Source organism: Episyrphus balteatus, chromosome 2 (genome assembly GCF_945859705.1).
Source record: "Episyrphus balteatus chromosome 2, idEpiBalt1.1, whole genome shotgun sequence".
In the NCBI taxonomy this organism is placed as follows: domain Eukaryota; kingdom Metazoa; phylum Arthropoda; class Insecta; order Diptera; family Syrphidae; genus Episyrphus; species Episyrphus balteatus.
In genome coordinates, this window is record NC_079135.1 from 85,250,903 (window position 1) to 85,277,897 (window position 26,995).

At 28.0% G+C, this 26,995-nt stretch overlaps 1 protein-coding gene across 16 annotated transcripts in view; it reads right to left on the reverse strand.

The window, feature by feature from the left end:
* Positions 1-26,995, reverse strand: part of LOC129909882 (disintegrin and metalloproteinase domain-containing protein 9) — a 480,905-nt gene that overhangs the window by 191,182 nt on the left and 262,728 nt on the right. For all 16 annotated transcript variants that reach the window (XR_008771453.1, XM_055987020.1, XM_055987014.1 and 13 more), the window contains one exon: positions 18,082-18,155. Coding sequence is in view for 15 of the 16 variants with exons in the window: in XM_055987020.1 (XP_055842995.1) it covers positions 18,082-18,155 (74 nt within the window). In the remaining variant the exon portion in view is untranslated. The remainder of the gene's footprint in view (positions 1-18,081; positions 18,156-26,995) is intronic.

Sequence of the window (26,995 nt, forward strand, 5' to 3'; positions counted from 1 at the left end):
GATACAATATTTTTTACTTCGGATTCTAACTCAGCACATCAAAAACTTCTAGGAGAAACAAATCTAAATCGTTACAAGGCAGTTTATCGAATGGTTTATTACAAATAAGATATTTCTTACTAGAAAAATAGTATACCTATACAATTACAAAACACGTACAAATTTTTTTTAATGTATTTTTTATGGTTTTCTTAACATATTTGGCTTTTTAAATAAAATGGGCGTTGATATTTTACATTTTCCTTAATTAAGGTGTTCTTGTTCATGTAGGATTTACTAAAAAGTGAAGGATTTCGATATTTCTGCTTTTTTTGTCAATCAGTATTTTAAAATATGAGTAAACATTAATGTAAAAGGACATATTTGGTGTCAATCGATAGATAATTATATTATGAGGAATAAGTCCTTCAAATTTGAGGTCATTGTGACAAATAGTTTTAATTTTATATAAGTTCAAATGAATCTAAAAGGGTGATTTTTTCTACCCACATTTTTCAAAAATCATTTTTACAAAAATGGTAACTGATAGAATTTTTCTGATACCAGATTTAGATTCAGGAAATTCTAATCTTTCATAATATCAAAAAAAAAAAGTTAAATTTTGCAGTTTACTCTTCGTCAAAATCCTTCAAATGACTTCACGTTTTACCGTTTATTTTAAGCTTTTTCTAACAAAAAACGAGTAGCAGCTATTATTGTGTTTTCTTTTCCCTTTTTTTCAATCCAGTCATACAAAAAAAAAGTATACATCACATCCTGTGCATGTATTTCCCTACATATATATCCTCTTGAGTTAATTCAAAACTTTTCCAAAAAGTGTTTAAAAAGGACCTTTTTTTTTTTTTCTTTTTTGAGTCGTTTGATGCTCCATATACCTTTGCATACGAATAAAGAATTATATCGAATTCAACATTGAAGTATACAAAAATATATATATATATAAAAAAGTTTCATGCATAAGATATTACCTTGTCATGGCACATGCCTTTTGAATAAAAGGTAGGTAGGTAGTTAGGTTTTTTTTTTTTGGTATTGGTATGCCTTCTTTCAACTTTTTTACTTTTCCACCACCTGATGCCCACTTAAGTTGCACGTAATGTTTTCGACTGCTATTAAACTCGATTTTTCAATTAACTTAAAGGATCTATAGATGACAAAACAACTTTTGAAGTTAGCACGGAAAAGCTTTCATTGTGTACTTTATCATCCTTAACCTTTGAACATACAACACCTTCCCAAATAGTCTCTTACCACGATATACTAGAAGGTAGGTTTGTAGTACCTACATACTCTTTTCTAAATTGGAACTTCAAACATGGTAAAAGAATTTTAACACGTTTTCAAAGAAGAAGAAAAAAAATGGTATTGAAAACCATCATCATGAAGGATATGAGCTTTGCAATGACGTTACTATGCATATAAAGCGATGTTAAGTAGAAAGAAGAGGAAAAGCTAAAGAAATGCTTGTAAATTTCTATTAAGTAAATAGTAACTTGAGCTGAAGAGTGTGGTAATAGATAATAATGATTGGAACTTATAAAAATAAGTATCAAGTAATTCTTTTCGTCGGGTTCTCAGACATCCGCACCAAAATATTAGTGTGACAGAGAGTTTAATGGAAAATTGTTTCGTCTTCCAGCTCTTGCTTTTTTTAATTCTTTAATTTAATTCTTTCATTACCATAACCTTACCATTAAAATTCTTCAAGGGGTGATTGCGTTTTAGGAGACAAACGCACATCAACTAATATCGTAGATATATAAGAACTCGAGGTTTATTTACCCGTTTTGGTCGAGAACAGTAGAATAAACAAAACAGACAGATTGACTTTTCACGAGAGTATCAACCTTTTATGATTCACTTTCTAAAAGATTCGACGTCCTTATTTATTTCCTTCATTAAAACAAAATCTCATAGGGGAATTTGATCCAAAAAGGTGATCAACATTATTTGTTCGTATTTTCAAATGAAAAAGGTTCTTCAAAAGTGTAATTAATAAATACAAAAATTATATTTATTATATTCTACAATTTTTGTAATTTGTATTAACCAATAGGATATTTCAATCACCCAGAGAAAAAACGCATAGTAATTTTTAATCCGTTCTACATTGAACTAATGGTGAAAAATATATTCATTAATTTTCTAAAAATCGTCCTATGGTTAAGTTACAGTTTATCACATCAATATAAGTGAGATAGCACAGTGGTAAAGCACAAGCTTGTCAACCCAGGTACAGCAAATTTCGGTTTCATAAAGAATTGGAATAGACTAATAACTACAAGAATCGTAGACTTGTAACTACACGCAAATTATACAAGTGTGGCGAATGTTTCTGTTTCATATAAGTATTTGCCTAAAAATTTATTAGTGATAGACTTGTAACTACAAGCGGTTTTTTACAAGAGTAGAAAGACTAATAAAGAAAAAATGGTGTCTATTTTTGGGTCATTTGAGGTTCGAATGTATTGCATGGATAACGTAATAGCACTAAAGTGATCAAGAACTATATAATCAAGAAAGTTAATTTGCGTTTTTTTTTTTTAATTAGTACAATGCCAAAAAAAAATTGTTGGCACTAAAATCATTGTTCTTTGGTTAGAGACAAAAGTTTTGGCTTTGAAATCTTTATATATTCTTTTTTCTGAAATATGCATTCAAAAAAGTTATTCAATTTTAATTTGGTGGCATCACGCATTTTTATAGTATCTCAATAACTTAAAAAAATAGATTTTCTACTACTACAACTACAAAAGACAAATTTTGCACCGTTGTATTTTATTTTTGCAATATGGTTAAGGTATTGCAAAAGTGTAAAAGTGTAAAATAAATTGTAGTCTGTATATTTGGTTGTTTTATTTTAAGAAAATGTTACACTTTTGCACTTTTACAACGATACAAGACCATTTGCATCGAATCCTGAATACCCCTAATAATTTAGTGTCGGAACTAAATTTCTTAACAAAAACAAGCTAATTCATCTTCTCAACACAATTTCAGATCATTGTATCTTGATTTTTTCAAAAAATAGACAACAGCCTGATGCTGGTTCAAAAACTCAAGCTTTTAGCTGCCAATCCAAAAATGTTTATTATTTCGCGACCTTAAAACAACAAGGTTCTAACCGACAATTTTGAAAAAAATGAGTTATATCAACTATAGGTAAAATCGTGGTGCTCTTTCGATTCCCGCTATCTATTTTGCTCTATCTCTTTCCGTTTCGAAGATAACCAAATAAAAACAAAAACACTGGAAATCCCCCTTATACAAAACACCCTTAAACAAAATCGCACAGAAAAAAAGTCGATCCGGCAAGCACTACCTTTTCATTTAGAATAAAAGAAACGGATCGACATGGGGTGCTTATGGTTGTCAAACGATGCAGTTCTTATTTATCTATGACATAACCGTTAAATTTTCTTGATACGCTTCATTTTTATATAGACTTTTGATCAGCTTTTTGCTATAAATACCCCTTTGTACATTGGTAGATCATTTCATCAATTTACATCATAGTTATATTGACACTATTGACAGAGATTGAACCTAGTCTTCATAAGTGGAAAAATGTTCCCCATTACAGGGTAAAAAACCATTTTTTATCCAATTTGTCAAAAACACTGGAAATTGGAAACTATAACTGTGAATAAAAGACTTTTTCAAGAGTCCTTAAGTCGATACAAATATTACAAAAAAAATGATATCAATTAAATTTTTAAGTACTTATACAACTTTTGTGTACAAATACAAAGTAAACAAAAACCACAAAAACACTCTTGTAAATTTTCAAAATTTTACAGCATTTTCAAGGTCTCCGTCAACCATTCACTTTTTATTTCCATTTCCTAACACCATTTATATAGACTAACACTCATTTCCGATAAAGAAGACTACTTTTTTTTGTATACAAAAGTTGTGAAAAACATGTTTATGACTTCTAGCAAAAAGGCATATCAAAGCTGATATGTCTTAAAAAAACCTACATCAACTTAACCAGTACCCACCCCATTCAATTCGTCCTCTAAACTTCTTTCTATCATACAGAATTTTAAAATAAATAAAAACGTTACTCTATAGTAACAATACACATATATAAATCACAAGAATCGAAAAGTCGAAGACAAACAAACGAAATCTATGACAAAAGATTCCTTCGATTAAAAGACAAAAAAATAGAAAAGTAAAAAAAAACAACCCCCATATAACACAGAAAAAGATACATACATACATTACATAACCTATAGAAAAAGATAGACAAAATACCAAACGACAAAGGACTCAAATTTAGGGTAATTGAACCGCCTTTGATGATAAGTTTGCGTTGACGTTGAAGGCGATTTCTAGTTGTTATGCCTTTTTATGACATCGTTTTCCCTTCTACTTCTTATTCTTCGGTTCGCAATACAAAAGATCGAAACTCTAAATCACTATGACAAGAGACTTTGGGCAAGCTTAGAAAAAAAAATAGGAAAGAAAAAAAGAAAAGAAACAATTTTTGTTTAAGGATGTCAATGTCGCTCTCTTCAATGCATGGCCGGATAATGAAGAACTCAGTCGATTTTGAAAGGGCTCCAGATGGGAAGCTTACATGTTTTAACTTCAGTCTGACATAGAAAAAAATTAGTTTTAATAACACTGGTCGGCAAAAAAACAAAAAAAGTCGGGAGCAAGAACTCTGTAAGGTGATTTTAATTAATTTGAGTCTGCTGAATTCAAAACTGTTTACAGATTTATTCCAACACGTCTATAGTTTTTGAGCTATGCTCATCACTATTTTCGCTATAAACCCTCAAAAACTATTTTTGAATGAAATTTTTTTTGGCGTTTGATCTAAAATAATATTTTTCCGTAATATTTTGCTTTTTTTATCCAAATCAAGAGTCGAAAACTGTAATTTACTTCAAATCTGCTTCAAAAAAACCATAAATGTTACCATAACCGCCGGGATTTTGAGATATCACGCACTTCTATATCAAATATCTTTTAGAAAAAAATAATTTAAAAAATTAATATATTTAAAAGGATGAAATATGGGTTTTGGAGATTGCATAAGTAGTTTTGGAACAAAAAAATTAAACTGTGTTTAAATTCAACGCCAAAAGTACAAAAAAAAGGCGTTTTTGAAGTGTTAATATTCAAATATTTCGAAAACGTGACGTACCAGTGAAATTTTGACTTCGGATTCGGAATCAGCACACAAAAATCCTTAAGAAAAGTATTGCTTGGTTCAAGCTCTTTTTTCGTTGCCGACCAGTGTAGTTAAATTAAATTATCTTAATTCTCTACTCGAATAGTGACAACGTATAGTTTAAGTTTAACAAAGGTTTGAAAAACTGAACCTTTTAAATCTTGTAGTTCCGATGTTTTTTTGGAGAGCTTTTAATAATGTTTTTTTTTTTTATGTTTTCAAACCCGAGTTTTGAAAGTAGTATAGTCAAAAATTCATAAAACTACTAAAAAACAAATTTTTCAGTCTTTGAATCTGTATCCTTAGGAACGATAAATTACACCTTGTAGGTACTTGTATGCTAATCAAATTTGCTTTAATTGGAACTTAAAACTAACTTTTCAAGCAGATTTAATTTTTTTGTACCTACTTAACCTTATTAGAACGGTAATTGGGAAATTTCGTCCTTCAAACGACAAATTCGTTCGATTTTGTCACATGTTGTTTGGATATTGATTCTTATGAAAACTAAAATTTTTTGACATCGACACGGTGAGCTCTATCTGCCATTTTGTAGCAAATATGCACAAAAATGCATTTCGTCAAATAATTCTCCAACAGCCTATTTACGAAAAAAGAGACAAGGAAAATAGTGGCTTGGATAGCAAAAAGTAGAGTCTTAGGTTCAATTTTATATCTTAATGCAAAACAATAGACGATTGAGTTGCATATACTTGATCTCATGGTAAAAGTGGTTTCGTTGTTAAAACTTTTTTTGAAAAATTTAAGAAAAATAAAAGGAGCAACTATAATTTAATTTTTTATTGAATTTAATAAGAAATTAAAACAAAAATGGTTTTTATAATTAATTTAACACCGTTTTACATGTTTCTAATATCAATTTAACATTTTTTTAAATATCAGCAAAAAATGCTTTATAAAATGTGTTTTTTGATACCTAAATAAAATATCAAAACAATATTATTATTAAATTATTGAAAAATATTTAATAAAAAACTCGAAAAGTGTACTTATTTAAAGGCACTTTGTGTTTTTTCGAAGTAAAATGTATGGCTTACTGAGAAAATTTGATCGGCAATAAGATTTTACTTCACATAGTTTGGGAGAAAATAACAAAACAATTATATCATCTATAATAGAAATAATAATATCACCACTATTTTATAAAGAATATTCACTTTCAGTAATGTTTTGAAAAAAGAAAAAAAAAATACTTAAAATAATAAAAAAGATAAAGACAAAAATATCATTCTAATAAACTGAAACGTAAAATCTAGTCAACATTGATATTTTAATTGTCAAAGTGAAATTTTCACTATCCACCTAAAATTTTAAAAATTTAATTTAATTTAATTGTTGGACGACTTTTGTCACTCAAAAATGTTAATTTGATAGCTGTTACCTATATCAATTTTTTTTTTCGGTGTAGTAAGTAATCATGCCAATTGTTTGATCGTAGGAAGAATTTTTTTTAAATGATTGAAATTCTTTACAGCCATTTTTAAATCATAATTTTTTGTGGGTATGAAAAATTTCTAGAATAAAAAAAAATATAAGCTATTTGCTATAAAATATTAATCAACACTCAAATAGAAAATTTAAAAAAAATCATCAACCTGGTTAACGGTTTTCGTATTACGAGAAATTCATACAGTAAAAAAAAACTGCTTTTATGGTAGTTAAGCAGCAGTTTTTGAGAAAAAAAAGCTTTCAAGTTTGGTCAGATGCCTACAATCGCTCAGAACCCTTAATTTCAAGTAAAGCAAATTGCTCCAGCAGCTTGGGATGCAGGTCGAGATAAAGAAAAACGGACAGACAGACAAGCACAAGCAGAATTTCTTGATATTTGACTTTGTCACTTTTTTTTTAACACAAAGAAAAATTAAAAATAAAATATAATTTAGGATTAAAAAGTAAAATTTAAATTTTTTTTTGAAAAATCAATATGTCAATTTGTTTGAAACTTTGTTTTTTTTTTTTGTCGATTAATATTATATTTTCAATTTGGTTCGTGAAATTTTTTCGAAAATTTTACTAAAAAAAATAGATTTTTTTTAAACGGCTCCGAAAATTTAAATTTTTCTTCTAAAAACTCCTTGCTACACAGGAAGTTAATGAAACTTCCTGTGTTCAAAATGGTTGAAATTTTCAAGTTTTTGTTAAATAGGTATCTCACAAAATTAAATTTAAAATATTATTTAATGAATTTTTACATAAGAAACTCAAGTATTTTAAACAAATTAAAAATATGAAACGATTTCATTTTTGTAAACAACACTTAGTTAATCAACTTTTTCAAAAAAGGCAAAACATTTGACTAATTTCGCTCCTCACTGTATGCTGCAAGTAAAAAAAAATAAACGGATCTGTTAAATTACTTAAATAACAAGTACACCAAATTTCAAACAAACTTTTTCAAGGATTCAGAGTTATAGATCGATGAACAGATCAACTCAAAGACGCTTGTTTAAACTTCATTAATCTAATAATGTTGGTTTTGATCAAAATGTCCACAAAAATATTTTGACACGAAACTAATAATCAGAGATGCTTGAGAAAATTCCAATTTTTGAGAAAAAAATTCTCTAAAAAATCTCTAATTAAGTAATCACATGGTCAAATAACTCATCACATACGAAACTAAATCGCTCTATAGAGAAAGTTAAAATCATCTGCGTCTGCAACCTTTTCCATATGTAAGGCCCCTTCATGTGTAATACGTCCCCGCTTCAATTTCTTTTCTTTTTAATATAAAAACTTACTTCATATCCTTCTTCTTTTTTTCTTTTATTAAGAATGTTTAAATGTTTTTTTGTTTTTGTTACTGTTGCTTTTTAAGAAAAAATACACGAGTTTCGTTACAAGACAACATTTTACAATTACAGTACCTACTCAACCCTTTCAATATAAAACATTTTTTTTTTTGTCGGTTGAATATCATTCATTTCAGTTTAACTGTGCTAAATCCTTTTTATTGTTTCTAGAGTCAGGTGTGGGAAGAAATATTTTTTTGAGAAGAAAAATATTTTTTTTCTTGTTTTTTGTTTTTGAAATTAATGGAATTCTTCATCCGGGGAATAAATTCATATTTTGAGGGATAATTTATGGAATAAAAATACAACAACAACAAAAAAAAAAAATGAAAATAATAATAAAAAACTTTTTAGTCGATGAAGGTATAAAATGGGGACTGCCAGAGATTAAGGCAAGGATAAGTGAGTTTTTATTGCCCCAAAAAAAAGGACACTTCTGGAATAAGTTTAGCTGTGTAGAGTTTTGTGTACTACAACATCCTATACGCATCACCTTTCGGCCTTCTAAAATGTTAAATTCAGTAGGGACATTGGGTGAACTGAAGAACTTTCGTTTTTTTTTTCTCTAATTTTTTTTTTTGAAGACACAAAACGATAGAGGGAGAAAAATAAATTGAAAAAACATCAAGCTTAATGAAGAAATAATAAGAATTGAAATTTTATAAGTGCCTAAGTGTGGACAATACAGCAGCAGCAACACAAACACAGTATATACAGATACACCCAATGAACCCTCTGTTCCGCACTAAGGGTTCTGTCCTCTTTCGTATACACGCCAGAAGCAGATAGTAGTGCGATTAATTTTTGTAAAAAGCATGAAACCATTCTCCCATGAGATGTAATTTATTTTAATAGAAATTTGTGTTGAAAAAAAAAAGTTTTCTTGTTTTTTTTTTCAATTTTGAGCTTTTGTGTTAAGTTCATCGTTATGTTTCCAGGAAACTTATTTGAATGTAGAATTTTTTTTTGTTCGCTGCTGATCTTTAATTTGAATATATTTCTAATAAGGAATAAGTTTTTTTTGTCAATTTATAAAAAGAAATTAGTGGATTTTTTTTAATTAAAGTTGGTACAGGAATGAAGGTGTGAAAAACAATGTGCATGAACTTCGCTCTTCAGGATAAGTCTATCAGTATTAACATAACACATAAAAGTTTAATTTTTTTTTTTAATCAAAGAACTTTAAACTTGTACAAGGGAAAAAGTGGTTTTATTCAGTATTTTGAATATTTTGCAGCTTGCAAAGGTTCTATGGATAGTTGAACAAATAGAGACACGTCCCACCGACCTGGATCAAATGAACAAAGTCCAAGCTTAATAAGTTCAATAAAACAGCTGAAACTGACAACCTTGCACCTAATGTGTTAAAATCCATGTAGGTATAGGGATATTAAATCGATACCCATTCCTTATTTATCAATTTCAAGGCCCGAAAAGTTTTCGAGTTTATATCAAAGGAACAAAAAAATAGGTGAAAATCATGACTCTGGTAGGGTACGTAAGTGGAAAAAGAACTCAACCAAACAGAACAGCTCCTATCTTGAGACTGGTTGAGTTTAGTTGTAGTAGATGCCATCTTAAAGTATTGCAATATTAAAGTATTGTAATAAGTCAATGTGTCAAAAATAAAACTAGTTTATAAAAAATAAAAAAAAAAAAATTCGTAGGTATAGATTTGTGCCCAGAAAAGCCGAAAATCAAACCAAAAATACAAAACTCTTAATTACCACTTGTAAAATGTGTTAAAGAGAAATGGTTAAAAACAGACCAAAAATAGTAGATTTTGTAAGACCATATTTTATTCAATTTTAGTCCTATTAAATTTTTGAGACTTTTTTTGAAAGATAAAGTATCACCTTTATACGTTTAATATCTATTAATTTTAAAAGGATAAAAATAGACTATTTAGTAAAAACTTCAAAAATGTAATTTTTTTCTCTTTTTTGAATAGTTTTTCTTAAGTTTCTTACAATATTTTAATTTTAACTTTTATAAAAGGATGCATATCGATAGAAAATTCAATTATCTACAAAAAAATTCTCAATAAAAATTTTCAAATTCGGCTTGCTTTTCAAGTTATAGACAAAAACTCAAAAAGAAACAAAAAGAGTCAAAAATGGTCATATCGTTGTAACTTTCTATAAATTTTGAGGAAAAGTATCTTGTTATCTTTTCCAGAGAATGTACGTAAGGTTACGAGGATTCGAAAGATTTTGATTTTTTCTTTCACTATGAAAATTTTTTGTTGCCGGTTCTTCTATTCAAATTGATCGTTTATTACTCAAGATATAGCCCGAACACTTTAATATAAAAATTCTCAAGTTTTGTTCAACTCCGAGTGAAGAAAATGGACCTAAGTATCCTGGGAAAAACAAAGACAAAAAACTTTGAAAAATCATATCTCGAAAACGTATCGAGTTCCTAAGGTCAAAGTGGGTAAGAAAAAAATAGTAGGATTGAGTGTCCATTTTGGCTGATTTCTCCAGATTGGAATTTTCCTACAGTGTGATTTCACTACCAGGAAATAAATGCGGTGTTATGAGAACGAGATGTTATTAGAAAAATTAAATTATGTAGGTAATATTCATTTTAACAATAGTCGGAAAAAGGATAATAGTTTAAATGAGACTTTGGACTGGAGTCCGATTTTTCAAGGAAATCAAACGTTTAAGAAATTAAAACCAGTAAAGCTATACTAGGGTCAATTCTTTTCGCATAAATCTTATCTGTCCCTCTCGGTTGAACCTATGATTGATCGATGAAAGGATTTTTGAAAAAGGTATATTGATGTTGAATTATGTGTTGAACACTATTAAGAACTTCAAAAACATATTTTTTTTTAGTTTCGGCCTTATTCTTTGGTTTTAACTCATATCGATTATAGACCGCAGAATTTCCATTGAAAACCACTACATTGATCTAAGAATGCATTTTAGCAATTAAATCCTTTCTCAAAAAATCCAACGATAAGTTCTGCATAATAACTTTAGCTTTACAGTCGTTCTGTATGGGTCAAATGAGCAGGAAATGGAAGCAGCTAGCTAGTTATCAAGCTACTCTCTTGACTGAATGACTTGATGGATGAATCCCTGTTTTGGTCTGAAATTAAGTACCATCGTATGTAAGTATATAAAAGTGTGTAAAGTTGCAGCGTACAGATCATACAATAAGACCATTCACCACACATCATCAAGTGAAATATTCATGTAAATTTTTAAATATAGTAGGTACTCCATGATAAATACTTCAGGAATTAAGTTATTACATACCACTCCTATATATTTTTTGTACACAAATAAAAAACAAAAAAAAAAAAAACAATTCGATTGGAGATTCATATATCCCAATGGAGTCCTTTACACAGAGTGAATTATCATTATTATTGCCTTTTTTTGTCGACGACGCACGGGCACGGTAGCTCGAAGACAGTTTATTGGAAAATAATAATTGTTATATGTTCCGCCATCGGGGATATTGTAACGGTTGTTGGTCGTTGGGATGCGTATTCCTTTGTATCTTCGAATAAATTCCTCGAAAAACAACCAAACAATTCCATCGAATTATTTTTTTTTATTAATTCATTTTTTTTTTTTTTTTTATTAAATCTCAGCAAAGAACAATGCTTCATGTAAACATGGCGTAATAATAACAACTTAATTTATATATATATATTTTTTTTTATTTTCGTTTTTATTATTTTACTGCCATTTACCATGTCTACTTGTCATTTACATTTGAATCCGAATATCGCCGAGGTTGATAATAATTTTTTTTGTATATGGGATGATGATGATGAAGAGGGGGGGGGGGGGGGGGGAGAGAAAGAAGGTGTTGTAGGCATATACACATCGGAGCTATTACGAAATGAATTAATTTAAATCCTTTTTCAAAAAGGACTCTGATTCGCCAACCTCTCTACCAGACTCTTGAGAGTGACAAATCAATTTGTATAAGTTCGTGAGTTCTTATTTGCGTTGTATGAATTTATGTTGTTGTTTTTTTTCTTGTTTGCTATCGGCGGCGCCATTAAAACGAACTTCATCACTTAATCGGGGAAGTTGACATGTAACACGCGCGTATGGAAGGCGAATTTTCATTCATATTCATGTATGCATTACATTTGTTTGTATGTATGTAGGGTAGACATACCATTGTGTGTAATGTGGAATGTTTTATGATAAGCAGATGAAGGCGTTGTCGTCATCAGTGACGAGCCTATTCAAATTTAGCTGAAAAGCAATAAATTCGTGTGAAACACTGATGTCTTGGTTACAGTTATTTGTTGTAAGAGTGTCAGTAATATAAGGTCTTCTTTGTTTAAATATGATTTATTGGTAGAATTTTGTCAGAAGCCAAATTTGAGTCTGTTTTTTGGTCATTGTTTGAAATTTGTTGTTAACATAAAAAAGGTAACCCTTATGAAATGTGACATATTCTATGTAAGGGATGATAGTTTAAATTATAGAAAGGGCGTTTGAAATGATTTTTATTATTTAATAGGTTTGAAATTTTTTTCAAGAAAAACAAAGTATAACATTTGGTATGAAATTGAGAAATAGTAGAGAATTTCTTATAAAAAAATTAGAAATTTCTTACAATTTAATTATAAATCCAAAATCAAAAAAATTTGTTATTTTTTGAATTTTTTTTGCATTTTTGGCAGTAATGCTTTTGACACTCGTGCCCGGAAACACAGGACGTTTATTAGTCCTTAATCTTCTAATATATACAAATCTCATGTCGTAGTGTTTGTTACCAAACTCCTCCGAAATGGCTGGACTGATTTTTATGAAATTTTGTACACATATCGGGTAGGTCTGAGAATCGGCCAACATCTATTTTTCATAGGTACCTCTAAATTGGTCCAGCCAAATTTTTTTATATTTTCTTGGAACGATCTTTTCGAAATTTTTCGTGTATGTCGGGAAGCCTGATAAAATGGTTAGGGTGGTCCAACCAAAAAAATTTTCTATATTTTTTTGGAATGATTTTTATGAAATTTTGTAGGTAGGTATATCGAGTAAGTCTAAAAATCGGCCAACATCTATTTTTATACCACTAAATAGTTAGGGTGGCCCAATCAAAAAATTTTGGAACGATTTTTATGAAATTTTGTGGGTACATCGGATAAGTATAAGAATCGGCCAACATCTATTTTCATACCATAAATGTTTAGCGTGGTCCACTCCAAATTTTTTTTTTTTTGAAGAATTTTTTCAAATCCTGGCCTTATATTGTTTTCAAGGGGTTCAAAAAAGTTAGTTTTCCTCATATGAAAAACTAAAATAATTTTTTTTTCTTGAAAATTTTTTTATTGAAAACTTTCGGAACATTGTAACATTTCAATGGACTAAAAGCGACGCAACTGATTTCAATGAACATTTCTGTACCAAAATATTTTGATAATTAATAAGAAACTTTTTCAAACAAATTTGTTGGGTTCTTAAACATAATTTTTTTGTTTCCAAAATCAATTTTTTGAAATTGAATCAATGAATTTTTTTAAACTATTTTTAATTTACCTATTTAATTGGCAAACCTTTTTTAACATTTTTTAAAAAATTTAATATATAATAAACAAGAAATTTTTTTATATAATTTTATACAATAATTGACCAGTTTTGACATTTTTTTAATGGTAATGTATTAAAAAAATTATTGTAAAATATGACTTACAAAAAACCGATTGAATTCTTGCATTTGTGGCAGTAATGTAAAAAAACTTAACATAATTCAGTAAAATTAATTTATTAAAAAAATAATATGAATTTTTTGCTTTTTGGTGTCTACCAATAACTTCCTAACAACAATACGATAAAAACTATATCCATTTTGAAATCCTCTTTAAACGCGCACCTACGTTCCTATAGATTATTTTTATTCCACATACAGGTGTTTAAAATTTATCATAAAATATTTTTTTACTTGCGATATAGGTACTATATATCAAGTTATGCATTCGTACAAAAAAAAAGTTGAGATAACATTTTTCCATGACATTACGATGGTAGACAATGCCAAAAAAGTGGGTCCCGGAAGTCCGTCTGTCTGTCTGTCAGTCTGTCTGTCAGTCTGTCAGTCTGTCTGTCTGTCTGTCTGTCTGTATAAGGAGCTACAGCCTAAACGGATGGACCGATTAATGTCAAACTTGGTATGTAGCGTTATTTGGCGACTCTCCAGAGGGGTTTTTGGAATTAATTTTTTTGGACCAAAAATAACGGTACTTGTCATATACGGATTTTAGTAAAATTAAAATAGCTCGAAAACGGCTCCAACGATTTTGTTTAAAAAATTCAAATGTTAGTTTTACGCTAAGGTCTATATTTCAATGAAAAATTTTTTATTTGAAAATCATTATTAACGGTACCTGCCATAGAACCGTTTTTTTTAAATTCGAATATCTCCGAAACTTCTAATTCGATTTCAACGAAACTTTTTGTGAAGAAGCATTTATATAATTTAAATATAAACCAAAAATAAAATTTCCAAAAAAATAATTTTTGGATTTTTAAAAAAATTTTGAAAATTTTTTTTTGAAAAATGAAATTTTCGAAAACGGGACATTGAATTTTTTTGAAATTTTGTTTTTAGATGTTGATTAGTGATTTCTACAAAATGGCATTACAATTTTATTTTTAAACTTTTTTTCCAAAAAATTATTTATAAAAAATTGTTTTTTTAAAAAACGGCTCTAACGATTTTGAAAATTTTTTTTCTAAAAATGCACGTTAATATATCAATCAAAACTGCAGTTTGCACCGAAAAATGAGATTTTCAAAATTAGCAAAAATAGACGATGGTATTATTACACATATGATACATGATTTCAAGGTATTTTTCAATGCTGATTCCAAAAAATCTAAAATCAAGGCAATCTGACGTCTCTGAAAAAAGTTATACCTGATTTTCATCTGTCAACCCATATTTTTATAATAATTGCAAACTTTCTACCGAAAAACCCTTAAAAGTTTTGGTAGAGGAACAAAATTTTGCATGAAGTTTTTCATGTCCATTATCATGAAGAATCAAGAGAAAGCAATGCAAAAAACATTCATATCTATGAAAAAATGGTATTTTTTGAGAAAATATGGAATTTTGGGATAATACACCAAAAAACATCCTGGTACAATGTTGAAATTAGAGCTAATAGGCTAATTTTTTTGTTTCTATCTCTTTTTGGATATTCTATAACTTATGTCAAAAATCTAAAAAAATCTCATGTCCGCAAGTCCTTATTTTGCGGACAAAAAATTTCTATTAGCATTCATTCCGAGGTTAAACCCTTATTTGACTGGATTATGTAGAAAATTATAAAAAAACGAAATTGATAAAATTTGTGGTGAACGAAATTGTAAAATGATAAAATTAAAAATACACTGAACAAAAAAAGGTAACATTTTATGAAATAGTTGCCATAGATTTTTTTTCTATTTGGTTTCAGAACAGTCATAAGTGCAGGTATCAGACATTTATTATTTGTATTGTTTTTATTTGTATAATTTTTTTGCGCATACAGAATCTAATTTTATTTTCTATGGAGTGCTTTCTTGGAGATCATTCTTTGTATTTTAGTGCAGAAGTTTTTACTATATTTAAATACAATTTTTTAATTATAAAATCTTTGATATTTTCAAGTTTTTCCCTCAGTGTAAATCTTTCAAATTTTTTTTTCTACTGTACCAAAAAAAACTGAGAAATATTCTTCAACACTACTGTATAAATGTATTTATTTTGTGAAAATATACAAAATTGAACAAAATATACAAAAACAAAAAAAACCAAAAATAAAACAATCGTGCTCGTAAATATTTATAAATTGCGTTTTGCACTGACATAAAATAAAAAGCCTTCGATTTTTATGTGATTTTTTTTTTTATAGGGCAACGTGTGCGTGTTGTCTTTTTTTTTGTAAAACAAACGAAGAATAATATAAAATATACATACATAAACATATACATACATCTCCTACACTTTTATACAAACATTTGTACCTACACACAACAAATCGTATAGGAATTTCCATCGTATCTGTTTTTATATATATAGAATTTTTTTCTCATTTTGATACCATGCCTATATAAATTGAATACTGATTGAAATTGAAATTGAAATTATGATTATTGAAAAGGAAGTTCAAAAAATTGGTGTTTAGAGAGGAATGGCGGGAGTGGTTTGGATTTGTTGTGGAGTCTTCTTTGATATGAAGAAGACCGTTTGATGGAGGAGGTTTCGCAAAAGGATTGCCGTGAATGACGGTTAAGTGTGAAAATGGAAAGTGATTGCAAACAGATGTTATACGTATACGGCACAACAACGACGAGGGTTTATTTGCAAACATAATTTTCAGCATTCAGTAAATTCGTTTATGTGTTTTGTTTTTTTTTTTTTTTTTTTTCTTTTTGTATTCATCTGTTTTACTTGAGTTTTGTTTGGTTTTTTTTATTTAAAAATAGATAACGAGAGGGAGTTAAATTGAAGAGTGGAAAAATACCATCAAACCTCTCTAAAACTTATCGTTTATACTGAAAACGAAATGTTGTAAATTTCTATGTTTAGAGATACTTATGAATAAAATTTATACTAAAGTTTAGAGGGTGAGTAGAAAGTATATTTGGATAAAAAAGGAGCATTTAATTTTAGGAGATAATATAAGTCTACTCAAAACTTCGACAAAATGCTACCATTTATGGTAAGGGTTGATGGGAACAACTTTTTAAAAGGATGGGAACAATTTGAAATAAAAAATAAAGTACCTCTTCAAGTGTCAGAAGTGGAAAGATATGGTTGAAAATGATAGTTGAGGATATATTCAATCTTTTTCTAAATTTGCCATAATTTAAAAGAAATAAGGATCATTACTGGAAATTATTGAAAACTCTTAAACTAAATGTATCTCAACTGAAATCAACGCCACACTAAGGGATGAGGACATTGGAATGTCCAATTTCCAGAGGTTGAACTTTCTACTTATTTTATTTTTAATAAGGACAAAATTTAATTTATATTTTTTGTATAATTTTCTCGTTTGAATGTGTCTGTGTGTATTTGTGATACTCTTTAACTTTCTTCTAGCAAAAGAAAGTTCACTGAACGTATGAGTAGAACATAATTATTTTTTCTTTGCTTCGTATAATCTCAGCTCTCTTATTTCATTTTTTTATGCAGACGATGATAAGACAGAGCTCATATAAGTATATTATATATACATATACAAAAGCATTAACGTGTGAATTATGACATCTTCATTATGATGATGAATGCCATTTATATTCAAACTACATCCTTAAGATGAATAAATTCTATATACATAACCACACAAATCTGTATGTAGGTACCAACCCGCCAACACACAACACACTATTTCAGAATAATTATATTCTTTTTTGTATACCAAATTAAAAACGCTTTTTTATATTATAAAAAAAATATATGTATCTATATATAAGCATAGAAGTAGATATATATAAATGATACAAGTACACATCAAGGAACTCGCATGTTGTGCTTGGTACATGACATTTCTTTTTTTTTTTGTTTTTGTTTTTTTTTTTTTTTTTAATTTAACGACACATATATGGGAACATGCATATTTATATTCAAACATCAAACTCTTTTGTCTAGACATTGTAGACGGAATTATTTTTAGTTATCCTTTTTTGAATAAGTTTTATTTTTTTATGTCGCTATATGTTTCTATTTTTTTTTTAGTTCAAAGGATATTTTTTTTTGTTAAATATTTTATGAATTTTTTTAAATTATTTTTTTTTTGTTAGTTGGTTTTTCATGGTAATATTTTAGTCGGGATGTTATATGTACTAGCTTAATTTTCTCATTCATTAAGATAACCAAGGACATACATATTATTTTTTTGTTTTATTTTTTGTTTCATTGAAAAAAAAAAAAAAAAAAATACAAATAATACAAATAATTTGGCTGAATGGGATTATTTTTATGTGTGTTTGTGATTTGTGTTATCGTTTGTGTGTAAGTGCCAACGTAATGTCCTTAAAATCTTTTGTGTTTTTTTTTATTTTTTTTTTTTTTGTTTAACAAAAATTCTATTGTTTTATGAGTACTTACGAATTCAACTCCAAATCCAGTCGAAACTTATGATTAAATGCCTTAATTAATAGTGAGGTTCGGTGAAAATGTTTCTGAAATTAAAAAAAAGGTAGATACAAATTAATCAATAAAAAAGATAGAGAAAATATTAAATTTGAAGGTTTAAATTTTTATTTAAAACTATATTAAAATTAAAATCTTAATTTTAATCTTAATCTTAGGTACTTTAGAATAAAAATGACATAAAAACTATAAAATCTTATGTTTAAGAGTCATTTTCAGGTTTATGAAGGTGGAAAATTTGATTTCCAGGCGGGGTCGATCCAGCCCATCATCGGACAACCCATAATGGGACAACTCATCATGTCCAACTCATCATGACGGAACACAGGCATTGTTTTTTTTTTTTTTTAATAAAAACATCATTAAATGCAAAAAGTGTTCATTTCATTTTATTTCCTTAAATTAAATTTACTTATTAAAAGCGTTCCTGGAACATATCTATAACTCAAAAAATCTGAAATTCAAGTGGATTAAAAAGAGATTAAAATGAAATATTTTATGGAACCTATTTCTTTTATTAACACCACTTTAATATGTACAGTATTCTTCAAGAATTTAGCGTACATAAATTAAATTTGATATGAATTTAGATAGGTAAAAAATGTATTTTTTTTTTCTTATAATATTATTTAAAAACAAGGCTTCTTTAATCCCTCAAATATTTCGTTTTAGACAATAATAAAAGGACAATAATATTTAAAATGTGTTCCCGGGAACGCTCTAGAACTGTAAATGAGTGCATTTTGCTAGAAAAGCTAGCTAGTTAAACGAATTTCCTATATTTACTTAATTTGAACATACAAATTTTTGATTAACTAATCAATTTGAACTCTAAGAGCAAGTTTATGCCACCTAGCTGTGCATATTATATTTCAAACTCTTCAAAATGTGGAGTCAGAAGCAGTCTGTTACAATTTTTTTAAACGTTACTTAAAACCATCTTGAAATTCTACTTAGAGAATCAAGCTTGAAAAAACTTGCATATAAAAGCTTTTTTAAACTTTTAAAAAATGTATACAATTGTTTTTCAAAATTTTGTTAGAAATTAATAATAACACTAATTTTTGGAACAAAATAAGTTGATATGAAAAAATATCATCAAAATGCACACCAATTTCTGAACTACAAGTCTGGACTCAGTTAAGCAAATTAATTTAATCCTCAAAAAATAATCACTTAAGTCCAAAAATATTAAAAATTGCTATGCAGTTTCGGAGAATATTGAATGAAATTTTGTAAACATGGATCCAATATTTCCGGTTTTTGATTTTTTGGTTATAGATTTTTGGTTTTCAATATTTTATGTTCAAAAACGGGTTGGGGTCGAAATTTTGTATGGGCCAAAATTCGGATTTCAAAATTCTGTATTCCAAAAGTGCGCACTTTTTTTCATTATCAAAACAATTTTTTTTTTATCATTTACAAAATTTTAGAATACAGAATTTTGAAATCCAGAATTTTGTTTTAACAGAATTTTAGAATACAGAATTTTGAATTTACAGAATTTTAAAATACAGAATTTTGAAATACAGAATTTTGAAATCCGAATTTTGGCCCATACAGAATTTCGACCCCAACCCGTCACATAGCAAACGGCTCTTATACACTGTCATACTAAATTTGTTAATTGAATATAAATTGTTCAACAGGCAAGATAAAAATGTATATTTTTGGAATATACAGAATTCCAAAAAAGCAGACTAATGGATTTGCAGAATTTTGAAAACAGAATTTTGGATTTACAGAATTTTGAAATACAGAATAATAGAAAAGTAGAATAATAGAATACAGAATTATGTTCATACAGATTTTTTTATTCTTATACAGAATTTTGGTCATACAGAATTTTGGAATGCAGAATAACGACCCGTTCCCGTTCAAAACATTTTTTCAATAACGCCTTAAAATATTTTTAAATTACTTTTCATATGTCAACCAAAAGCCTTTGGTCTTCATAAGGTTACTCAAATACTCATACAAACTATTCGAAAGTCCTAATTTATGTTTATTTACAGACATGTTCTTTGTAACCATTTATAAGCCATATCATTTTATAAAGAAATGCTTATTGGAAATACAATTCAGAAGAGCATAAATGCTCTAAACTTTGTCCTAAAAAATTATCATCATTCAAAGCAACATTTTGTTCTCGAATACTTCACATCAAAGGAATAAATCCACTCAAATTTTTTTTTTTTTTTTACTAAAAAAAAGAGTCCATGTGTATATTTTGGAATATTTTAATGCATAATGTTATCTCAAAGTAACAAGCTATATAGAGCTACTTAAATAAACACATAGTATATGAATTTAGTCCTTCGCTGTTTCCCTCCACTCAAGTATAAATTCCTTAAAATTTCAATATTATTGATTTTTTTTTAATATGAAAAAAAAAAAAAAAAATAAAATAAAGATCTATTTAACCAACCACTAGTGTACCATACAAGCACATAACTAAAAACATGGTCAAGAAAAAAAATATTTTTTTATTTTTGTATTTATTTTCGATTAATACTCAAAAAGGACTTTGCCATCTTTCAAAGCAAATCCAAATGAAATAAATAAAACAAACATCAAGTTTTGTATATAAAGAGCTTCAGTTTTCGGAAAAACCCCTTTGAAGCTGATTTGAACCACTAGTGTATTTTCGTTTTCTCTTTTGGAAAAACCGCTAATATCTTGAAAGCTTTTATTTTTTTTGTTGTTGTTTTTGATCCGCATACAAAGTCTGAATGCTTGGTAAACTAACTGGGAATTTACATTTTAAATCGTCCTTTTTAGCTTTATGTACGTTTATACAATATTCCTCTTTATCCTTTTTTTGCTCCTTTTTTTTTTGTCTGATTAATTTTTGTTTTTATATGGATTAGAGATACCCACATATATATAGAGAAATATAAGGAAAAAAAAAACATGGATAAATGTTTATGTTTGTTTGAATCGCCTTAGGTATATGTTTTTTTGTATATATGTTGGAATTTTTTCTGGACATTATGGTTTTGATTTAATAGATTTTTTTTTTGTTATTCAACATGTCGTGTAGATTAGGATAGTATGAATTAGGTTTAATTTTTTAGTTTGAATCCTTATAATCAATGTTTCTGTTTTTGGGTTAAATTTTGTACTAGCCTTCCTACACCTACATTAAAAAAAAAGAAGAAGGAATCGAAAATATTTCACACAAAACGGATGCCCGTGCATATTGTACACATCCTTCATGGATGAATTAGTTTGAAACTTTTCATTTGGGTATTTAATAAAAAAAAGTATACTACTCTTGTAAATTCTGGGATTTATAAAATGTCTTGCGCAGTATGTGTGTAAATGTAAAAAAAAATATATGTAAATAAGAAAAAAAGGCTACAAAATTTAAATACACACATCAACATTTATATTTTAAATTCCGTTTTATGAGTTATGGTTTCAAAGTGTTTAATGTTATGTATAAGTGAATGATTTTTTTCTCTACTCCATATTTTTATGTATATGTATGATTACGGTCAATTTTGAAAAAAAAAACTTTCCATTAGAATGTATCAAAAGATATACATTTTTACATATTTTTACACATAAAGCGGAAATAAGGGAAGGAAAGGAACAATAATGCTTTTAAGGATTGATATTTTAAAAACAATATGATGGTTTTTCATGAAAATGTAAATTTGTTCAAACTGCAAGGTACTTACAAATTTAAAAGTGATCAATTTTTTTTTTGTTCCAAACTCACTATTAAATCTATAAAAAAAACGTGACGTCACTAAATTTTAAAAATTAATGAAGAGAGAGTTTGATTTTGAATATACCTAAATAATAGTTTGATTCCTGTTTGTAATTGACAAGTTTCCAATATTTATAACAAATAAAACTAACCAGAGTTATCTTGAGAACGACTTTTGTATACAAAAATTTCCAGCCAAAAAAGAACTAAAATACTTTTTATCAACCATAATAAAAAAAATTGCTTCGATTAATTGGTCAGCAATAGAATTTTTATATAAATGGTTCAATTTTTTTTTTATTTAAAAAAAAGTACGTATACACCATAGTGACCCAACTTTCGGAAATAAGTATTTGCGAATATGAATCAAATGAAAGCAAATACATTCATGGGCTCTTGCTCTTATTAATTGTTAAAGTTCATACCCGAGGTACAGATGGTTGACTATGCTTGAGATAGACTCACATAGAAGTTATTCGGGCCAAAAAGTTAACCGACAAAATTTATTTGATTTTTTAAGTTGGGCTTTTCTCTATTAATTTTGAATACACTTTTTCATAACGTATTTAAATTAATTTAAACATAGTCATATGATAAAAGACAAATAATCCTTGAATTTCAAACAAAAAAGTAAAAAAAAAAATAAACAATTTTTACATTGAAAAATTATTGTAATTATTTTGCCGGAATTAGGACTAATTTCGAATGCAAAAAGAAATAATTTTCGAAACGTTATTCATTGTACCTGTAGAAACGTTTTTTTTTTATTTCTCACTTTACTTGTAGATGACCTAACCAAATTTCAAAGAATTTATTTTTTCAGTTTTTAAATTTTTAGTATTTGCACCCAATATTGAAGTGTACCAAAATTTTGTAAACAAAGCAGTTTGCTAATTAAAAAAATCAATTCCTACAAAATGGGCCATTCATTTTTTTGAAAGTTAGTTTTTAAGTAGGTACCAATTCAATTCAATTCTTAAAATTGGAATTTTAATTTTTTTTTTTTATATTTGAAAACTCTTGAATATTTTAAGTGAGTTTTCATACAGTGAAAATTGTTTTAATATTTGAAAACTCTTATAAAATTTAATTTTTTTTTCCAAATTTAGTGTTAAAATTTAGTGCTTCTAAAAATTTTTTGTTACACATTAATTCATTATAATATTATGAACTTTGCTTTCAGTTCAAAATCCTTTGAAAAAAAGTCTTTAAAATTTAAAGAACATTTTTACTTGAAATCGGTAATTGAAATTTTTTTTGTCAAAAATAATGTACATAGATATGTATTTTGATTGCAAATAATTCAACAACCAGAACTCCTACAAACTTTTGGTTTTAAGTTATGAATAGAGTGTAAAGAGTCCTTTCTTTTGATGTATTATTCGATGTATTTGGAGAAAAATCCGAATTTTTAGACAAGGGGTACCCCTTGGATAATTTTCGAAAATGTTGGATAATTTTCGAAAATCTTAAAAAAATTAATTTGTAATTTTCTTAGCTGAATGCATAGGCCTGTTCACTGTGATCTTATATTTGGGACTTTGATTCGAAAATATCTGCCTCCGGAAAAAAAAAAATATTTCGAATGCAAATAACTCAGCAACCCGAACTCCAACAAACTCTTGGTTTTCAGTTATGAATAAAGTCTAAAGAGTCCTTTCTTTTGATGTCATTTTTGATGGATTTGGAGAAAAATTTTGAAAAATCCGAATTTTTAGACAAGGGCTACCCCTTGGATAATTTTCGAAAATCTTGGATAATTTTCGAAAATCTTAAAAAAATAAATTTGTTATTCTATTAGCTGAAAACATAAACTTGTTTCGGGACTTTGATCCGAAAATATGTATTTGTATATTGTTTTTATTAAAATTTTATAGCAGTTTTTTTTTTCCAGAAAAAATTAAAATAAAAAAGCCCTTCACGAGAGTTTTAAAAAAAATTTAAGATAGCAATGTTAAGGAAAATAAATCCATCCTTTAATTCTGCAACAATTATAAATACATTGTAAGGACTGGAATAATTGTCTGTACCTTTTTTCAAAATGATGTTAACGTACATAATTGCGAACATAATAATAAATTATAATGTTTATTCTTCTACTCGAATAAATAAATATATTTTTTTTCTTTCATCAAAACAATAAGTTTCTTCTAAACACGATGAAATCGAAATATGTATAAACACACACATACTATTAAAAAATGTAAACATTACCCCCCAATTTCTTTTTTATATACATATTTTTTGTTAAACAGTTCAATACACAAATATTATTCCATTTATTTATTTGTTGATTTTGGAATTCTTCCTGGGGCCAAAATTTTGAATATTGTTCAATATATATATTTTTTTGTTCTTGTTTAACAACCTACTATTTTTTTTCGATTTTCTTTCTTTTTTTTTTTTTTGTTCTAATTTATAATTTACAAGGTAAGTGTTTTTGGTTATTTCGAATCACGTACCTTTTGTGTGCTACATAAGCGGAATTCCGCGGCCTCTATACGGTGTTATGAAAGCATGCCAAACCAAACATGCCTCTGTCTGTTACCACCTTTATAAATTGAGCAAAGATACAACAAAAAAAAAACCATTTTTGTTAGGATACAAAACTGAAGGAACAAAAAAAAAAAAAAAATAAAATAAATATGTAAGGAAATTTTAAAGGAATGTGAACAAGGGCGGAATTGAGAAAAAATCTAGAGGCAATTATATTTTCTTAAAAATGTTCAAAAGTTTTTTTTTTTTTGCTTATTGAAATATTAAATTTGCTTAAACTTTAAACACAAAGAAATTAAAACAAAAAACGAGAAAAAACAAACTTAAAAGCAAATTTTGGAATAATTGAAGAATTTTGCGAATAAGGATGAAAAATATATGGCCCTCATGAATCTGTCGCCTTTAATGTTATCTAAATGTCAAATCCAATGGTGAACAAGAATGTCAACAAAAATAAGGCCAAACATTATTTGACAATTCACGTACACGTTTTTGCCTTAAGGACATTTTTTCGCACGTCGACTTGCATTTATCATTATTCCCGGGCAATTTAAAGGAGTTTAAACAAAATGATACAATTTTGCTTCCTTTCGTTCTATGCTCGGAATGTAAATATCATTTTTTTTTTGTTTCGCCTTCCTTTTCTTTATACTTTTTTTTTTTTGCTAAGGTTGCAATTTTTTTTTATTTTGTGTTGGAGCTCGAGCTCCTTTAAGGAAGAGTGTTAGTATACATTTATCTACACAATTGAAAAGGAAGGTGTAAGGAAAAGATGTTGGCAGTTGAGTTTGGTGAAGATGGTAGATATATGACTAAGATGGAAGGAGGACACTCTTACAAATGATTCAAAAAATCTAATTCAGTGTTCTTGGCATTTTTTTTTCGCTTGTATATGCTATACTTCTACGTTATATTGATGTGTGTGTATGTGTTGTTATTATTCTTCAGTCTCCTTCAGGAAGGATTGGATGTTTGTATAAAAATTAATATCCGGCAAACAAAATTGCATAAAGATTCTTTTGTGCGCTTAAGTGAACTTCATAAGCTTGTCGTAAAGTTAAGGGCATACATACACTATATCTACATGAAATAAGAAGTATGTAGGCATATACAAATTGCTCACACGGCTCATTGAATGAATGTTGAGAAGCTCATAAAAATAAATCCCCGAATTATGTTGCTTGCGTTATGGAATGACTTGTTACAGAGATTGCCACTTTTTTGTTTTGTTTTTTATTTTGTTTAGCTTAATAAGCATACATTTTTGATGCAATCTTCAAGACCTTATATGAAAAAAAAGACAATAGATGTTTTGTTGATTTATGCTGGAAAAAAATTGATAAAAAATTGGAGTAGATTTTTTTTTTGTAATAGCTTTGCAAGATATTTACGGTAATTACTTAACTTATGTGTCAGCACGGGGGTAATATGTTCGCATTATGTACTTTTATCATGTAAATATTTCCCAATTTTGTTTGTTGCATTCAATTTAAAAAAATAATTATGGAAATAAGAATATACCTACGCACGCACTTAATAAATGTACCGTGCGTAGACATAAAAAGATACAAGATAAGTACTTATGTATGATGTTTGTATACTCGATGGTGTTAAGAGGAAAAAAAAGTTAGTGCCAACTTCGGTATCGCACAAGTTTTTTTTCTATTTTCTCGCTTAAGCGGATTGTTGCTTAGCTTCCGGAAACAATGTTTTGAGTTTAACAGTACAACCACCAGCAATATCTACACCAACATAGAAATATCAGAGCATTCATACCAGTATTATCCAGCTTTCTTAAAAGATAAGTCTGAAAGTTTTGAACTGATGGAGAATACAAAAGCATTTATAAAGCAGTAAAAATCGCATTCAGAAAATCTTGCAAAGATGCTTAAGAATGTTGAATGTATGAGTGCGATTACCAAGCAAATTTCTGAGAAGAATAGAGAAATAGTGGAAAATTTGGCCCATGTAGGTAATATGGCCCACCTCTGTATTTCCTAAACGACAAAAGCAAATATAAAATTGTTTATTTCAAACATCGTTAAGGCAGTTTATCCTCAGTATTTTGTTATATTTGAAAGTTAACTCCATTTTTTTTATGTTTCGAGATATTTAAGGGTTTGCGTTTTTAAGTGTTTGAGGGAAAAAACGCAACGTAAAATGTTATATGTTCAACGTTGATTTAACGTTGAAAAAACTAACATGAAACATCTTTAAATTAAAATTGAAACAACGTAAGATTTTTTTTTTTATTTTTGTCGGATTTCATCTTTTGTTGCATTTTATCACCCTTATTTCCAACAGTGAGATAGCACGTTGTTAAAGCATTCCAATAGAGATCCAAGAGTTGTAGGTTCGATTCCCAAGTAACAATTAAGCTTTCATAAGGGTCAATGCAAGCTATTTTTTGGCTTTTATAACAAGAAGGATAGGTCTTATGCAAATAATTTTGGCGCATTTTACCGAAATTGCATAGGACTTTCCTTCACAGGTAATCCACAAGCTAATAGCTTGTGACAAACAGCTTAAAATGGCCTTACGGAGGTCTTCCTGTAGAGGGTTTATCTAATGCACAAACCGGATTACTTGCGTAGGATGTTATAATAAGGCCTTATAGAAGTTGTTGTAGAAAATGTTGTAGAAAATGTTGTAGAA